Source organism: Drosophila teissieri, unplaced genomic scaffold, assembly GCF_016746235.2.
Source record: "Drosophila teissieri strain GT53w unplaced genomic scaffold, Prin_Dtei_1.1 Segkk5_quiver_pilon_scaf, whole genome shotgun sequence".
NCBI classification, from domain to species: domain Eukaryota; kingdom Metazoa; phylum Arthropoda; class Insecta; order Diptera; family Drosophilidae; genus Drosophila; species Drosophila teissieri.
The window spans coordinates 44,156-62,874 of record NW_025225019.1 but is presented as its reverse complement, the minus strand read 5'-3'; the positions used below and the strand labels follow the sequence as shown (position 1 = coordinate 62,874).

Here is an 18,719-nt window from a genome sequence, read left to right as displayed (position 1 = left end):
AACAAACTCGAACCTTTGCATTACAGAGAGACGCCCAAACAGGCTACAATTGTGTATCAAATGATCTGCTGCATTGCAATAGCTACAAGTTTTCTGAGGCTTGCTGTTGGAGAAGGAACACGAGAATGAGCTACGATTATGTGGCTTGCTCGACACAATTTTATCTTGCTTCGACTTTGTCGATTCTTCAGCTGATAAATGCTTATATCGGCGATTTAACATTTTTTCAAAATTGGCCCAAAGCGGCAAAGTCTCATAATCGAGCTGTTCCTCCCATTTTTGTTTGGTCACTGGGTCGACTCTATTCAATACCAAATATAATATATCAACATTGCATTATCATCTCCTATCGATAACAGAGAACCATAAATCGAAGAAACAGTATCGATAAGGTTTCTCAAGGAGAAAGCGGACTGATGCGATATTTTAGGCAGACTAAACAATGTTGATATTTTATGTAAGATGAGATTTACTCAACTTTGGTTTTTATTATTATAGGTATTTAAATATCAGTATTATTATTAACGATAATGTTACAAGTTTAGTTTAAGTTTTCTGCTTTTGTTTTTTCTGTTTTCTTAACTCGTTCTCTGACGTCCGTATCTGCTGACTTCTACTCTCCGACTCCCCTTCTCTCGCTCTGCTGCTGCTCTCTGCTGTCGCTTCTCTCTTCTGTCGCTCTGCTGTTTCTACTGCTCTCTTCTGTCGCTCTGCTGCTGCTTCTCCTGTCTTAATACTTTTTCTGCATCTCTTCTTAAATCTACTCGAGTACTGCTTTTGTTGAGAAGTCCCAATACCCCGTCTTACATTCGGCCATTCCTGACTATTCATCTGTCCCAGATGACCAATCATCCTCATTGTCCTGGACATACCTCCACAACTTCATGTAATCACAACTTGTGGAAGTCTTACATGGGCCTTCAAAATCTGCTGCCTTTCGAACTTCGTATCTGCCGTTCCTCTTGACAGTTGAAACTTCGTACGGTCCCATATATTCTCCAGCCAACTTCTTTCCCGCAACAAATTGTGTCTGGCGTATAGCGACTAGGTCTCCTACTTTATATGCGACTTCTGGTTTCCGCTTAAGGTCAAAATTCCTTTTATAAGATTCCTGTGCGCGTTGAATCTCGATCCCATCCCTTCTCAGTTGCTTTACCGTGGCACTGTACTTCTTCATCAGTTCGCCAAGCTCCTCTTCGTTCTCCTCAATCTGGGCCTGAAGCTCAGCCCAATCTCTGTGTACCGCATTGGCTCGCTCTTCCGCGTCATTCCTAGCTCGATGCAACTCCTCGAACATGGCCTGTACTTCAGTAAGTTCTGCTTCCGCTGTTTGTCGCGCTTTCATAGCCAGGGAACGAGCAGACTCCGCATCCTCCAGTTGGTTACGCAGTTGTCTTATAAGCGTCTTGCCAGGAGTGTCGGCCTTAAGACGCTCCAACTGTGTCTGAGCGTCCTTGAGCAGGGCCTTGTATTTGTGAAGATCCCGTCGCAGTTTTTGGTTGAGCGCTTCATCGGCGTCGCGATCAACACGATCGCGATCCTCCATGGAGGAGAGGCGCCGCTCTAGCTCGTGCTTCTCGCGCAGCAACAGAGTCCGCTCCTCGTGCTCAGTTTCCAGTTGACACTCAAGGGCCTTAATCTTCTTGTAGCCGTTACCGCGCACTTCTTCCAGCTCTTCGTCGCGCTGCTGCGACTCACGGCGCGCTTCCTTGCGCATTGTTTCCAGAGTCATTTCCAGGCGAAGCTTGGCTTGCTCGAGCAGCTGTATCTGACCGGCCATCTCGTCCAGCTCCTCCTCCTGCTCCTTGGCCTGCCGCTCCTGACGCGACGCGTCCTGCAGGGACTGGCATTTTGCTCCTCGAGCAGCATGCGTAGATCGTTCATCTCGTTGGTCATCTTCTGCGCCTTGCGCTTCCATTGGCCCACAACCTGACGTTGCTCCTCAACTTCTTCGTAGGCATCGGAAAGCTTCTTCTCCAATTGCTTCTTGAGCCCGACCAGCTGTTCCAGATCGTGCTCATCTTGCGTATGCAATCGCCTTTTGGTGAACTCCAGTTCCCTGGCCACCCGCTCGTACTTCAGCTTGTAGACCCCGCCGCCGACACCATCCTCGTTCTCTGCATCCTCGTCCTCAGAGATACCATTCAGATCGGACTTGGCGCATATCAGCTCCATTTCCAGCTTCTCCGTCGTCTCCTGAAGGTTCTTCACCTTGTTGGCTTGATCACCCTGCTCCTTCTCCAGCTTCAAGCGTTCGGCGGTTTCCGCCTCCAGCCGCTCGGTGGCTATGTGAGCCGTAGATCGCTCCTCGGCCAGGTCCACCGTCAGCTCGGATAGCAGTACAAGACGGCTAGCAAAGTTAGATGTAGATGGGCGAATGATTCCAGCATCTAACCATTCGTTGATCTGCTTTTCCACGTCATTCTCTTCGGCAATCGCAAATCTACTTGGGGATTGACGAAATGGGATGATTTCACCATCCAGAACGATTCTTAGCCTCACTGGAACTTCGGCTACCGAATCCACCGCCTTGTAGTTATTGATCAGCAGCGACACCTCTTTAGCGAACTGCGGAGGAACATCTATTTCATCATCTGAATCTCATCTGATTTGGTTCCTCACAAGCTTTCTCCCCCAGCGGGGAAGAAAACTTGTATCCGTCGGCCGACAGCGAAAAGTCAAACTTCGATACAAAATCAAAACCGAGCAGCGCATCATACTCGATGTCTTCATCCTCCAGTACGACGAACTTGTGTCTAGTCATCTCCTTGTCCACCGCAACCTCCGCCAAAAAGTAGCCAACTGTGCACGTAATCTTCCTTCCCAGCCCATGAAGCTTCGACGCACACCTCTCCAGGGTAACATTTGGTATCTTGTTAAAGATATACTTGCGCAGTATAGATACGGCTCCCGTATCTACCAGACACTCCACTGCCACATTGTTGACAGTGACATTTTTCATGCGACTTGAGCTGCGTACGACTTGGACGACAGCAGCTGACCCAGGGCAATCTCTTGACAGAGGGTCACATGTTGCAACTGAAGCATTTTACAGCAGACTTGCAGTCCTTACGATGATGATCTAATGATCCGCAGTTAAAGCAGTGACTCTTCCTGTCGTGCTGTCCCTCGTGCTGCTTTTTCTGGCTCGACGTCCACTTTCCCTCGTTAGGATTAAATGGCTTCTCGACCACACGGTCGAACACCTCATACTGCTCCTGTAGTTCTTTGTAAGACTTGCAACTGTAGAGAGAGTATCTGAAATCACTTTTCATGTTCAAGCCGTCAACAACATAGCGGATAACTGAACGTGCATCAATGTTGCCAAGTGAAGCGATCTTTTTCATCTGTAGTAGGTATTCGTGAAAAGATTCCTGCTTGCGTTTCTTGCGGTCGCGGAGCTGCTCGTGTACATCCGCGCTGCACACATATTGTCGACTGAACTCTGTCTCCATCAGCATACGCATCTCTGAGTATTGGTGTACATACGTAGAGTCCAAAAACAACTTCGCTGTGTTCGTCATTTTGGCGCGAGCCTGAACATACATCTGCTTAATGTTCAGATCGTAGGCGGCCGCATTCATCTCAAAATTTTCAAACCTATTTTTAACCGGCATGGACTCTCCGTCAAACTCTGGAATGATTTTCGCAAAGCTTTCTGCCGTAATCGAGCAACCGTTGTTTCGCTCCTCCGCTCCAATCTTAATAGCAAGAAGCTGCACTAAATCTTTCAGCGTTCTTGTATTTTCGTCGATCGAGCTGCTTTCGATTAAACCAGCTGCGCCACGTTGCTCTCCACTTGTCCCGACATGATTCTGCATGTTGTTTCTTGCATTCCCACCTTGCTCTCCGCTTGTTGCGACAAGATTCTGCACGATTTTCATTTCTTTCGTATTTTCATTTCCACTTATTTCGCAATCGCTTTCCAACGGCGTACTCATTTTAATCTTTTTGCCTGCTGCAGCCACTGACCTTGTGTAATATGGCTGTTTTCCTTTTGAAATTGGAATCCGCGACGGCTCTTGCTTAATTTCCTTCTCACTCACACGCATTCCCCGTTGCTAACCGGCGTCTGTCAAACTCTTCTTCTTCGTCTTTTGAGACTTCTCGGGGCAGCGTTGAGACTTCTCGGAACGGCGTTGAGACTTTTCGGGACGGCGTCACTTGCAATTTTCAGGTTAGGACGAGCCCCCAAATGTAAGATGAGATTTACTCAACTTTGGTTTTTATTATTATAGGTATTTAAATATCAGTATTATTATTAACGATGAATGTTACAAGTTTAGTTTAAGTTTTCTGCTTTTGTTTTTTCTGCTTTCTTAACTCGTTCTCTGACGTCCGTATCTGCTGACTTCTACTCTCCGACTCCCCTTCTCTCGCTCTGCTGCTGCTCTCTGCTGTCGCTTCTCTCTTCTGTCGCTCTGCTGTTTCTACTGCTCTCTTCTGTCGCTCTGCTGCTGCTCTCTGCTGTCGCTTCTCTCTTCTGTCGCTCTGCTGTTTCTACTGCTCTCTTCTGTCGCTCTGCTGCTGCTTCTCCTGTCTTAATACTTTTTCTGCATCTTTTCTTAAATCTACTCGAGTAGTGCTTTTGTTGAGAAGTCCCAATACCCCGTCTTACATTTATTATTTATAAAGATGAGGCATTCGTTATCGTAAACCTTTTTTTAACTGGCTAGTGCCTTTTCGTAATTGCTCTCGGTGACTTGGTAAGCTTTAATTGTTCCTAAAGCTTCACCACAGAGACATGAAATTAAATGGTTAAATTTTTCGATAACTGGAATGCTGGCGTCTTTATGAACCAAAGTTTCAAAAATTTCATTTTGAATTCTTGATTTTGGGAATGCCAAATTCGGAAGTCGCGCACGAGTTGGAGCTACAGCAGCTGATCCCGGAGCTTCGCTGACGCTTGCTACCTTCAAGGCAGACAACAGGGACATTATTTTTGCCTTGGTCACTATACAAAGCTCTTCCAACTCGTCGCCAAATTCATCGCTACAATCTATGTCTTCTATCTGTTCTTGTAATTGATTTGCCTTACTAATTGAAGCTTGGAGCTTGCTTTTCAGCTCTTCCAGAACAGATTTATTTTTGGTTTCTAGGCTCATTTTAAATTAAATATTTAAATTAATTACATTTAATTAATTAAATTTTATTTCCGAATTAAATAAATAAATGGACGAAACAAATTGTCTCAAATCAGACCGACAATATAATTTAATAACCTTCGAATCAATAATTAGAAATTTATTAAGCCAAAAAAATTGGATATTTTTAATTTCATAAATTATCAATTTATTGTTCGAAAAGTATATTAAATATTTTTCTGATGAGAACAACGAAAACAAATTATTTAAATTGAAATTCAAGTCACGCAGTATCAATTAATAGTGGGTGCGAAATGACGCCGAATAGGGTATTCCCGCAGAATACAGGGACCGTCACTTGAGGGTCCGATAATCTAAGCGCGCCAACGAAAAAGGGCCAAACAACAACAACGCAGTTAGCGGTGCAAAAGCGAAGCGAAAACGAAAAGTTCACCGCTGCAGCTGCTAGTATATAAGGCTGTCTGTGTATTAGTGCGCAAGCTTGGATTAACTTCCCAACTATTAATGCGAGTTTCAACGAACGAGAGTGGGAAGGGGGGCGACAGTGATTGCAATAATACCGTACAAAATAATAAATACATGTTGCGTCCAAAAGCGGTTCAATATATGTATGTGTATTTATTTTATCAACCAATAAATTGAATAATTTGCATGCAATCTAGATCTACTATATTGATACGTATGTACATATGTGCCAAGAACTGAAAGCGAGGTGCAATATTCCAGTACAAGACAATAAACATTAAATTTGTCTATAACTCTAGCTTTCAATTTTTTGCACAAATACCTGTGATTTCCGAATGCTAATTGTAGCGGCCACTTTCCTTAAAAGATCCCTCGGTGGTGGCGGCAATTCCGGAAGTAGGGTATTTCGCGACCGACACGGAATATGTTTAGGATATTTATTATTAAACACAATAGCGTGTCGCGGGCAACAATATATTTATTTATTGCACTCAAAAAAAAACAAGAACAATTTTTTATGTTGCACTTTTATATATTATATATATATATTATATTATATGTGTCACTGTCACTTTAATTTGTTTAAACTAATTCTTGTCCACCCGGGGCGCCATGAAGTTTTTAATAAGTTTATTAAAAATAATCGAACTTTGGTGGCAAGAATAATTAGGTTTAATTTCGGAACGACGACAACGAAAAAATGCGTGTGCTCGGGTTGAATTCAATTTTCGACTTCATCTTCTATTTAACATATGTGTTCTTAGGCCTAGCTTAACAGAGGTTGGCGAAGACGGGCCGAATTCGCAAAGAGCGAGAGAGAGCTTTATTTTGCTTCCGCCTTCGCCCTAAACTAACTTACACTAGACTTCAAATTTTTTCTACTTCACATGCCAACAATAAACAACAAACAATAAAAAATGACCGACAATATGAGTTCCGCCAACAAGTACATTATTTATTGGCATTACCTTTATCAGCAGAGGGCAAGAGGGTAACTTTAGCTGGATGGTCCATGAAGTTGTAACGCTGAGCGACCCTGTATGTTCGAGTAGAGACAATCACCGAGAGCGTCGACGGCTCTCCGTCCGTCTGTCCGTCTGGCCGTCTGTCCGTCTGTCCGTCCGTATGAACGTCGAGATCTCAGGAACTACAAAAGCTAGAAAGTTGAGATTAAGCATACAGACTCCAGGGACATAGACGCAGCGCAAGTTTGTCGATTCATGTTGCAACGCCCACTCTAACGCCCATAAACCGCCCAAAACTGCCACGCCCACACTTTTGAAAAATGTTTTGATATTTTTTCATTTTTGTATTAGTCTTGTAAATTTCTATCGATTTGCCAAAAAACTTTTTGCCACGCCCACTCTAACGCCCACAAAACCGCCAAATACTGTATGTGCTGAAGACTCTCCTTCGCATTTCCACTAGCTGAGTAACGGGTATCAGATAGTCGGGGAACTCGACTATAGCGTTCTCTCTTGTTTTTTACATTACTTTAGATAGCGATTCATGTTTACAACAAGAGTAAGTATTATAATATAAAAGCTTCACAACTGTGGCAGCTTCTTTAAAGGCGGTAGACTTTTTTAAATTCAACGAATGGTTATGGGTTAGATAATTAAACTGGACACTTTCTTCGTCTAGCCAACAGAGCCAACAGAACAGGAGGCTAAGACAAAACACGTGTTCTGTGTGGTGGCGGGAGAAGAATACTACGTCAGCGTAACCGGCTTGGGTGGAAAGAAGATAGTGCGATCTGGGTTTACATCCTGGACTGGACTGGCAGTGCCGGTTAGCGTGTAAAGGACTGAAAAGCACACGGAGGGTTTTGAATCGGATTATGAATCGTACATGCCGTCAACGGACGATAGGTGGTATCTTTAAAAGATTTTAATTTTCCTACCGTAGAGAGTATAAAAAAAAAGTGGAACGATGAACGCGAATCGATGTGTTAATCCTTTAGTTCTTGTCCGGCTGTGCCATTTACGGTATGTCGATCCTCAGGATTCCTGAGGTCCTTTGGTAGAAGTAAGTTGACATACAAATTGCGGGTGTGGAGGATTCTTAATTGCCCAACAACTTCTGTTTGTCAACGTCGGCGGTTAAACTACAAACTGAGTCTTGCTTAGTTGTTGATTTTACTGACCGAGCAGGCTTTGCTGGGTATGATAACATGCGTTATGATGCGTATGATAACATCCGTCGTTACAGCTTAGAAAAGGTCTGTATTGCGGTTTTGTGCGTACATTCCGTCATGCGCGTATGCTCCGAGCGCCCCGGAGGCCAACTTGCTGCTCCAAGTCCCGCGCCTTTGGCAGCCTCTTGTCGTTCTACTGGACCGCGCTCGTTCGGTCCAACGGCCTCCACCAGATAGCCCCTACTCACTATGTCTCTAACATGATAAATTCACATTTTAGGTTGAAGCTCAAAATCTCTGAGGATGATTTTTTAGGGATCTTAAGGGACAACATGAACTCACATATGGAATTTTTGCTCTTTGCATCCCCAATAAGACGGCATAGGAAGTCAGCAATACGGCTCCCAGAAGGGAAAGAGCCTCGTGGATACATTGCCAATAACGCCCTTGCTAGTGATCGATGACTACGAGGCAAGATGGAATACTATGCAATCTTAGCACTATAGGCAATAAACTCACGTCAATACTGCCAGATGGCCCGTAATCCTCGGCGCCATGAACAGAATGGGTATCCAGGTGTACCTGGGGTTCGTCTTTGGCAGTTACTTTAGGGACCGTGTTGCTGTCTCAAAGATGCACCGAATTTTGGCAGGTGTTCCCCACGGATCTGTGCCTGGACCGATCCAGTGGAACATCATGTACAATGGGATCATGGGCATCAACAGTCCCTTAGAAGTCAAAGTGCATTGCTTTTGCGGGCGACGTGGCAATAAAAGCAAAACAATCGCAGATCTCCAGGCAAATGTAATGCCATGATTAGCGCTGCCATCGACTGGCTCGAGAAAGCCGGAGTAACAATCGCGGCGCACAAGTCCGAGGCTGTTCTATTAAGCAGCAGACAAACGGTGGAGAGTATGCTGGTCTCCGTCAACGGGACACAGGTGACCTCAAAGGAGTCCTTTAAGTACTTGGGTGTTATGATAGACCATAGACTATCGTTCAAGGACAATGCCATATACGCTAGCAGGAGGGCAGCAATTACAGCTATTTCCTTGACGAGACTCATGCCCAACGTTGAAGGTCCCAGAAAAACGGACAGGAAACTACTGGTGTCGGTAGCAAAGGCAACGCTACTATATGCTGCACCAATCTGCATTAATGCCCCTAGTAAGGGATCATTCCTGAAAGAAGCGCGCTAGGTTATACGATCTATGGGACTGTAATAAACAACGTTGAGCTGGCTTTTTCTGGTCAGAGAGTGTGGTGGTGTTCTTAAGACGTTGCAGCATATAGAGCCTTAGTCATAACTGTACAAATTAAGTTAAGCTAAGTCAGTGGTAGCTATGCAAAGGGACAAAAACAATGATAAGGAATTTCTCTCAGTGCACACCTTTTAATGTCATCCATAAAATTATGCATTAGGCCCCTTTTGTGCTATTGGACAAAGTGAGTTCTCTAATTATAGTTTACGGAATGACTAGGTTTTAGATTTAAGTTCAAACAACAAGATGTGTTTAGTTATGCATTGAACTGCCGGACAGGTAATAAATTGGTTATTCTTGGCTCACCTGATAAAATCCACTGATGAAAGGGCTTCTATAGGTCGGTGTTTAAGATGAAACATATAATTAACGGGTTGCCCAGAAATAATCGGCTTATTTAATCTCTCGTATTCGGAATACTTTGGCTACACATGTTTATGTTTCACTGATTTCTTACTTTTCTTCGACTCTATCCCATTCTTTCTTGACTTATGTAGTCCTCCGATATTTCATAGCTCTTGTTATACCCGTTACTCGTAGAGTAAAACGGTATACTAGATTCGTTGAAAAGTATGTAACAGGCAGAAGGAAGCGTTTCCGACCATATAAAGTATATATATTCTTGATCAGGATCAGTAGGCGAGTTGATTTGGCCATGTCCGTCTCTCCGTCCGTCTGTCCGTCTGGCCGTCTGTCCGTCTGTCCGTCCGTATGAACGTCGAGATCTCAGGAACTACAAAAGCTAGAAAGTTGAGATTAAGCATACAGACTCCAGGGACATAGACGCAGCGCAAGTTTGTCGATTCATGTTGCAACGCCCACTCTAACGCCCATAAACCGCCCAAAACTGCCACGCCCACACTTTTGAAAAATGTTTTGATATTTTTTCATTTTTGTATTAGTCTTGTAAATTTCTATCGATTTGCCAAAAAACTTTTTGCCACGCCCACTCTAACGCCCACAAAACCGCCAAATACTGTATGTGCTGAAGACTCTCCTTCGCATTTCCACTAGCTGAGTAACGGGTATCAGATAGTCGGGGAACTCGACTATAGCGTTCTCTCTTGTTTTTTACATTACTTTAGATAGCGATTCATGTTTACAACAAGAGTAAGTATTATAATATAAAAGCTTCACAACTGTGGCAGCTTCTTTAAAGGCGGTAGACTTTTTTAAATTCAACGAATGGTTATGGGTTAGATAATTAAACTGGACACTTTCTTCGTCTAGCCAACAGAGCCAACAGAACAGGAGGCTAAGACAAAACACGTGTTCTGTGTGGTGGCGGGAGAAGAATACTACGTCAGCGTAACCGGCTTGGGTGGAAAGAAGATAGTGCGATCTGGGTTTACATCCAGGACTGGACTGGCAGTGCCGGTTAGCGTGTAAAGGACTGAAAAGCACACGGAGGTTTTTGAATCGGATTATGAATCGTACATGCCGTCAACGGACGATAGGTGGTATCTTTAAAAGATTTTAATTTTCCTACCGTAGAGAGTATAAAAAAAAAGTGGAACGATGAACGCGAATCGATGTGTTAATCCTTTAGTTCTTGTCCGGCTGTGCCATTTACGGTATGTCGATCCTCAGGATTCCTGAGGTCCTTTGGTAGAAGTAAGTTGACATACAAATTGCGGGTGTGGAGGATTCTTAATTGCCCAACAGCTTCTGTTTGTCAACGTCGGCGGTTAAACTACAAACTGAGTCTTGCTTAGTTGTTGATTTTACTGACCGAGCAGGCTTTGCTGGGTATGATAACATGCGTTATGATGCGTATGATAACATCCGTCGTTACAGCTTAGAAAAGGTCTGTATTGCGGTTTTGTGCGTACATTCCGTCATGCGCGTATGCTCCGAGCGCCCCGGAGGCCAACTTGCTGCTCCAAGTCCCGCGCCTTTGGCAGCCTCTTGTCGTTCTACTGGACCGCGCTCGTTCGGTCCAACGGCCTCCACCAGATAGCCCCTACTCACTATGTCTCTAACATGATAAATTCACATTTTAGGTTGAAGCTCAAAATCTCTGAGGATGATTTTTTAGGGATCTTAAGGGACAACATGAACTCACATATGGAATTTTTGCTCTTTGCATCCCCAATAAGATAAGAGCCTTTTGAAAGAGCTTGTATTGAGAGTTTGTAGATACAGGTGCTAGTGCATGACTTCTGTGTCAACATATTTTTTGTCCGGGAGGGGAGAACGATGGAGTCTCAAATTGCAGGAATTACTCTTCAAGTGGCCTTCATGAATCGATTGGCGCAAGTGGTGCGCAAAAAGTCAGACAAGAGCCGTTCACCAGTGTCTCTTGAACGAACGGTCTGTGCTCAACCAAAAACCAAATTCGTGTTTCCCTTTTGCTCTGCTTATTCCCTGGCCGTTTTTTAACGAGCGAAGAAAATAAAAGCCTTTTGCATTTGTGAAAGTGTATGTAAGTTAACACCAGAGGAATCTAAAACAACAAATAGGCAAAGCTTGCAATAACAGAAAATTTCAAGATCAGCGTCTGGAGCGCTGACGGCAACCAAAAGCACCGATGCGGCAGAGGCAGCGACGGAGTTGACACCGACGCAGGCAGAGGCAGCGACGGAGTTGGCGGCATAAGTAACACCAAAAATTGTAAACCAAGTTCAGTTCTAAATTTTATTCAAATAAAACCGGACCTCGAGTCCGAATTACCTTCTTGTGAAACAATTAATTAATGTTTTACTTAACTGGCGCCCAACGTTAAAAGGGTCCTGCCGCGAAAGAAATCCTTCGTAGTAACAAAAAACCTGTAAGAGCACCCCATAGGCTGCCCAGGTTCGCAAACTTGGAAATAAAAGACAATAAATCTGTAAGAGCACCCAATTGGCTGCCAAGATTAACGCGGAAAGGATCCTGCAACTCACTTACATCTCACTTACATCGGCCTGGAGGCTATCGCCGCAGACGACTGGACGAGAGTGTTAAGAAGGTACCCCAGTAGCAAGTTAATTGAGTGAAGAAATCAAAAGATAGAAACATACAAAAATAAATACACGCGAAATACAGCAAAAATATAAAACGCAAAATCACTGAGGACAAAATATTTGATAAACAGAACGAGAAATATTGTGAAAATATAACAATTTTTATATGAGAAATAATTTAAAAATATAAAACACAAAATCACTGAGAGAAAAAAATATATATTTGAAAAACATAACGAGAAATATCGTGAAAATGTAAACTTTTTTTTATTAGAGAAATAATTTGAAAATACAAAACATAGAATCACTGAGAAAAAAAAAATATTTGAAAAACGTAACGAGAAATATTGTGAAAAAATAAAAAAAAAATTTATAAGAGAAATAATTTGAAAATACAGGACATCAAATTTTAACAAGAATTACAAAAAATATATTTGAGAATCATACAAAAATAATAAATACAAAAAAATCAAATAGCAAAAAATACTGCGAAATATAAAAATCTTTTATGCAAACATCTATGCGAGAAATAAAATAAATTTTTCTTTTATGAAAATTACAAAGAAATATTTGCAAATCATACAAAAAATATAAGAAAAAATACTTTCAGAAAAAAATAAAAGTTTTTATACATCAAATCTATATGAGAAATACTTTCAAAATATTCAATTTTGAACAAAAAATTACAGGATAAAACAAGAGAGAACGCTATAGTCGAGTTCCCCGACTATCTGATACCCGTTACTCAGCTAGTGGAATAGCGAAGGAGAGTCTTCAGCACTGACAGTTTTTGGCGGTTTGTGGGCGTTAGAGAGGGCGTGGCAAAAAGTTTTTTGACAAATCGTTAGAAATTTACAAGACTAATACAAAAATGAAAAAATATTGAAACATTTTTCCATAGTGTGGACGTGGCAGTTTTGGGCGGTTTGTGGGCGTTAGAGTGGGTGTGGCAACATGAATCGACAAAATTGCGCTGCGTCTATGTCCCTGGAGTCTGTATGCTTAATCTCAACTTCTAGCTTTTGTAGTTCCTGAGATCTCGACGTTCATACGGACGGACAGACGGCCAGACGGACAGACGGACATGGCAAAATCGACTCGGCTACTGATCCTGATCAAGAAAATATATACTTTATATGGTCGGAAACGCTTCCTTCTGCCTGTTACATACTTTTCAACGAATCTAGTATACCCTTTTACTCTACGAGTAACGGGTATAAAGATTCGAAGGCCCTAGTAAAGGACCACCCCTACCGAGAAAACCCGCACAACAATTTTCAAACGTAGGTCGACAACCATTTATTCCGCACTTGGCTTATGTCCCACAGACCAATAGAGCAACTCATTACGTACCACAACAACAATATGGGGGCATTACCAACAATATTCTGGCAACCTGCCAACGCAGCCACCAAGACCATCGGCTCCAAAGCCACTTCCTAAACCCGAGCCTATGGACATAGATAGGAGCATGCAGACAAGACAAGTAAATTACATGAACAGACCCAAATTCGGACAGCTGGAAAAAAGACCACCACCACAAGGACCAAACGGGCTGCCAGACAAAAGACAGAGAAATTTTCACCTAGACACCGCTAGCGAACAACAACAAGGTACAGGGTACAACGACGAACCACCAGAAATTGACGAAGCAACACTCAATGAATACTATTCAGAAACCCCAGACTTCGAGCAAGAAACAGATGAACAGAATATACTGGATTACATTTTTTAGAGTAGAACCCTCTTCGTTCCCATATTTCCAATCTAAAGCAAAAGGTAAAGGTAATGGAGAGATGATTAAAATTCTGATAGACACCGGATCCAATAAAAACTATATCCAACCTAGACTAGTAAAAAAACCAATTAAAAACAACCAACCCTTTGTCGTTAACTCTGTGGGCGGACAAGTTCTTATAACGCACCACACAATCGCCAATCCCTACGACCTAAAAAATACTTTTATAAAATGTTATATGTTATCATCCTTAAAGACCTTCGATGCCATTATCGGAAACGATACACTGCGCGAAGTAAAAGCACAAATTAATATGCAAAAGGGGTATATTTCAATACAGAATAAAAAAAGTATTAAAATAAAGCAGAAAAGCTCACGCGAAGTCAACAAACTAGATGTCCAAATAGAACACGCTACAGAAACTCAAAAGAAACATTTAAGAACTATTTGCTCTAAATTTAAAAATCTTTTTGGAGACCCGGACGAAAAACTGATATACACGACAAGAGTAGAAGCTACTATAAGAAGTACAAACGAGAGCCCAATATATTCAAGACACTACCCGTACCCGGAGGCTCTCAGACCAGAAGTAGAAAAACAAATACAAGAGCTTCTGGATAATGGAGTAATTAGACCTTCACGGTCTCCATACAATTCTCCATTACGGATTGTACCGAAAAAAAGGCACGCTTCAGGAAAAAAAAAGCACAGAATGGTAAATGATTTCAGAAAATTAAACGCAGTTACCGTAGCGGACAGATACCCCATACCAGACATCAATAACGTACTTGCACAGCTAGGACAGAACAAACTTTTTTCAGTAATAGACCTTAAAAGCGGGATCCACTTAGAGAATCTGATATCGAAAAAACGGCATTCTCAGTAAATCAGTGAAAATACGAATACACCAGACTACCATTTGGACTAAAAAAAGCTCCTGCCATTTATCCAAGAGCACTAGATGACATCCTTAGAGAGCATATAGGAATTAGGTGTTTCGTATACATTGACGACATTATAATTTTCAGTAAAAATTAAGAAAACCACCTGAGAGACATTGAGTTAATATTTAATGTTCTTGAAGAGGCAAACATGCGAATTCAGCTAGATAAGTGTGAATTTTTCAAAACAGCAGTAGAATTCTTCGGATTTTTAGTAGCCAACACTGGAATAAAAAAGAATCCCGAAAAAGTTAGAGCCATCGTCGAATTTCCCGAGCCGCAAACTCTTTAAGATCTTTGTTCCTTTTTAGGACTGTCAGGGTTTTACCGTCGCTTCATTAAAGATTATACGAAACTTGCAAAGCCCCTAACAGCCCTTTTAAGAGGGGAAGAGGGCCGAGGCCGTATTTCAAAAAACGCCTCCAGCAGAACTCTAATCCAACTCGACTAAAACGCTGGGGAAGCATTCAATAAATTAAAACAAACTCTTGCCTCCGAAGAAGTCATGCTGGCGTATCCAGACTATAGTAAGGAATTTCAATTGACCACCGATGCTTCGGATTATGCCATAGGAGCCGTATTAGCCCAGGAAGACAAACCAATAATGTTAATTTCTAGAAAGTTATGAACCAAATAAAAAAGAAATGCTGGCCATAATTTGGTCAATTCAAATTTTTTGTGAATTTTTGTGCGAAATTTTTTGTATGGCCCAACCAAAATAAAAATATTCGCAGACCACGAATCTCTTACATATCCAACTAACCCAAAAAGACGTATCGACCAAATGAATAGATGGAAAGCAATTTTAGAAGAATACAATCACGAACTTTTGCACAAACCTGGCAAGGCAAACGTGGTTGCCGATGCATTGAGTAGACCTCCCTTGCAAACGCATGGAGAACTTAATGCAATGACAGAAACCGTGCACAGTAGCTTCAGCTCTCCCGAAAAATTAATACCTATGGCAGAAGAACCAATAAATGTGTTCAAAAATCAAATACTGCTATCCTTGGGAGAAAAATCCTACAAATTCGAAATTGTTTTCCCTACATACCACAGACACACTATTAAAGAACCAACATTCAATTCTGAAAATTTGCTAAAAATTCTAAAAGAAAGACTAAACCCCTCCGTTATAAATGGAATCTATACCGACGAAGAAACCTTAGGCAAACTTTAAGAAGTGTACCCACTTTTTAATAATTTCAAGACCAGATACTCTAATAAAATAGTTACAGACCTGACAGATGAAAATGACCAAGAAAATGCAATTTTACTAGAACATAAGAGAGCACACCGCAATAGCAACGAGAACAAACAGCAATTGTTAGAAAAAGTATACTTTCCACAAATGTTAGCCCTCATTTGTGTTCATTAAATAAATCATTAAAATAACAAAAGAATGTCAGACTTGCAAGGAACAGAAATACGAAAGGCACCCGAATAAGCCCGAGCTACAAAACACACCAATTCCACAATACCCAGGGCAAATTATCCACATCGACTTTTGCCTCACTTGTAAACAGGTAGTCCTCACAGCAATAGATAAGTTTTCCAAATTCGCACAGGCGAAAATAGTCACAACTCAACACATTAAACAACCCCTGAAAGAAACTTTAATACATTTTGGTATCCCAGAAATAGTGATAATAGACAATGAAAAGTCCCTTGGATCAGGTAATGCGAATGCTGCAAGACCAGTTCAATATAAAGGTCTATAAAGCACCACCCTACCACAGTTCAGCCAACGGTCAGATCGAACGCTTTCATTCAACTCTTTCAGAAATTATCAGATGCCAAAAAGCTGAAAAATTACACAATTCATTAAACGACCTCATAGAAAGATCTGTTGTCAAATATAACTATTCAATACATTCGACTACAAATAGGAGACCGGTTGATTTATTCTTTGGCAGAAAAGTATCACTTGACCCTAAATTAATCCAGATAGAAAGGCAAAAAATTACGGACAAAACCATTGATTGACCCTTGATAAAATCAACCACACGGCATTAATGAAATTAAAATCTTACGACCCAATTCTACCATTCGTAACAGAAGAAATCATGTAAAATGTAATTAATGGCTTAAAAGTTAGGAATATAAGGAAAAGATATATAGATTAATAGGCAGTGCTTGGAAATGGCTGGCTGGATCACCGGATAGCAGAGATTTTGAAATAGTTCAGAAAAAAATGAATTCAGCTTTAACTAATAACAATAACCAGGTTATCTTTAATAGGCTTATCATTGATAAAATAAATAAAATTACCCTGGTTAATAGAAATCTAATAAACAGCTTAAAATATGACGGAGACGCCCAAAGAGATACTAGCACCACTTTAATCTTTCAAATTCAGATGCTAAAAGAGGAAATTCTTAATCTTAATCAGGTCATACAGTGGGCAAAAGCAGACATTAGCAATCCCCAAATACTAGGAGACCAAGAGATCAATGAAGTCAAAAGAATTTTAGAACATAACCAATTACCCTACACAAATTTTGAGGAAGCAATGCACATAGCAGAAGTAAACACAGCAAGTAACGGACCAATGTTAATCTATATTGTAAAAATCCCTGTAACCGATACCAAGTTATGTGAAAATATTTTAATTAAACCAATAAAGATTTGTCAATTTGTCAACAAAATAGAAACCGAAAATGTAATTAGGTGTAAGGAAAAATTATTCGCAAAAATTGCAAAATGTAATAACTACAATGAAATAACGATTTGTAAACATAAAAATATGATAGAGATTAGTAACTCTTCATGCCTTCCAAACCTCCTAAAAAGTCGCCTTGCCACCTGCACTAGAATCAACAATCAACACATCCCTACCATCGATGAAATTGCACCCGGAGTTATACTACTAAATAAATTCAGCGGCGAGATCTTAGTCAACGGAACAACGTCATTAATTTCAGCAATACAACAATAGAAATTGATGACCAAGTCTTCACGAATAGGTACTCCGTACACCACCAACCTATGCCGGCAATTCTCCAAACTAAAACAAGAGAGAACGCTATAGTCAAGTTCCCCGACTATCTGATACCCGTTACTCAGCTATTCGAAGTGCGAAGGAGAGTCTTCAGCACATACAGTTTTTGGCGGTTTTGTGGGCGTTAGAGTGGGCGTGGCAAAAAGTTTTTTGGCAAATCGATAGAATCGATTTACAAGACTAATACAAAAATGAAAAAATATCAAAACATTTTTCAAAAGTGTGGGCGTGGCAGCTTTGGGCGGTTTGTGGGCGTTAGAGGGCGTGGCAAAGGGTTTTTTTTGGCAAATCGTTAGAAATTTACAAGACTAATACAAAAATGAAAAAATATCTAAACATTTTTCAAAAGTGTGGACGTGGCAGTTTTAGGCGGTTTGTGGGCCTTAGAGTGGGCGTGGCAACATGAATCGACAAACTTGCGCTGCGTCTATGTCCCTGGAGTCTGTATGCTTAATCTCAACTTTCTAGCTTTTGTAGTTCCAGAGATCTCGACGTTCATACGGACGGACAGACGGACATGGCCAAATCGACTCGAAATCGAATCCTTGTGCCTGTTACATACTTTTCAACGAATCTAGTATACCCTTTTACTCTACGAGTAACGGGTATAATAACCATTAAAAATCTGGAAGAGAAACTATATCTAGAATTGGTCAAGGAACTTAATGTCAACAATACCAAAACCTTGGAGCTGCTAAAAACAACCTCCCACACAGCCGATATATTGATGGGCTGCGTCATAATCACCGGAGTCGTTCTAATAACGATCCGCATCTTGATTAGGAGGGTCGCAAAATTCCGTGTCAACCCAAACACCGAAGACGAACAGATCAACGACCGCAACGAGTGGGGACACTCGATTTTAAAGGTGGAGGAGTTAACACCAGAGGAATTGCACGCGCATCCGGCCGTGCAGCTGCAATAACAGAAAATTGCAAGATCAGCGTCTGGAGCGCTTCCCGCTGGAGCGCTGACGGCAACCAAAAGCACCGACGCGGGCAGAGGCTGCGACGGAGTTGACACCGACGCAGGCAGAGGCAGCGATGGAGTTGGCGGCATAAATATCACCAAAAATTGTAAACCAAGTTCAATTCAAATAAAACCGGACCTCGAGTCCGAATTACC

At 41.6% G+C, this 18,719-nt stretch overlaps 2 protein-coding genes across 2 annotated transcripts; one reads left to right on the top strand and one right to left on the bottom strand.

Moving 5' to 3' along the window:
- Positions 1-823: 823 nt before the first annotated feature.
- LOC122625735 (unconventional myosin-XVIIIa-like) lies at positions 824-2,962 on the bottom strand. Its single transcript, XM_043805806.1, has 3 exons — positions 2,693-2,962; positions 1,852-2,568; positions 824-1,819 (listed from the first exon to the last, which is right to left on the bottom strand). Exons 1-3 carry the CDS (start codon positions 2,960-2,962, stop codon positions 824-826), a joined length of 1,983 nt encoding a protein of 660 aa, XP_043661741.1.
- Positions 2,963-8,519: 5,557 nt separating this feature from the next.
- LOC122625734 lies at positions 8,520-18,519 on the top strand. Its single transcript, XM_043805805.1, has 2 exons — positions 8,520-8,874; positions 18,242-18,519. The coding sequence occupies exons 1-2, from the start codon at positions 8,520-8,522 to the stop codon at positions 18,517-18,519; spliced, it is 633 nt and encodes a 210-aa protein (XP_043661740.1).
- The last annotated feature ends 200 nt before the right edge of the window (positions 18,520-18,719 follow it).

Bases quoted from the DNA above. Each gene is read 5' to 3' on its own strand.
- LOC122625735 (XM_043805806.1), bottom strand. From the start codon at position 2,962: ATGAAAAATGTCACTGTCAACAATGTGGCAGTGGAGTGTCTGGTAGAT. The intron at 2,569-2,692 runs GTATCGAAGTTT...GTTCCTCCGCAG, and splicing joins CGCTGCTCGGTTTTGATTTT to TTCGCTAAAGAGGTGTCGCT. The intron at 1,820-1,851 runs AATGCCAGTCCC...GCGTCGCGTCAG, and splicing joins GCATGCTGCTCGAGGAGCAA to GAGCGGCAGGCCAAGGAGCA.
- LOC122625734 (XM_043805805.1), top strand. From the start codon at position 8,520: ATGATTAGCGCTGCCATCGACTGGCTCGAGAAAGCCGGAGTAACAATC. The intron at 8,875-18,241 runs GTAAGGGATCAT...AACTATATCTAG, and splicing joins AATCTGCATTAATGCCCCTA to AATTGGTCAAGGAACTTAAT.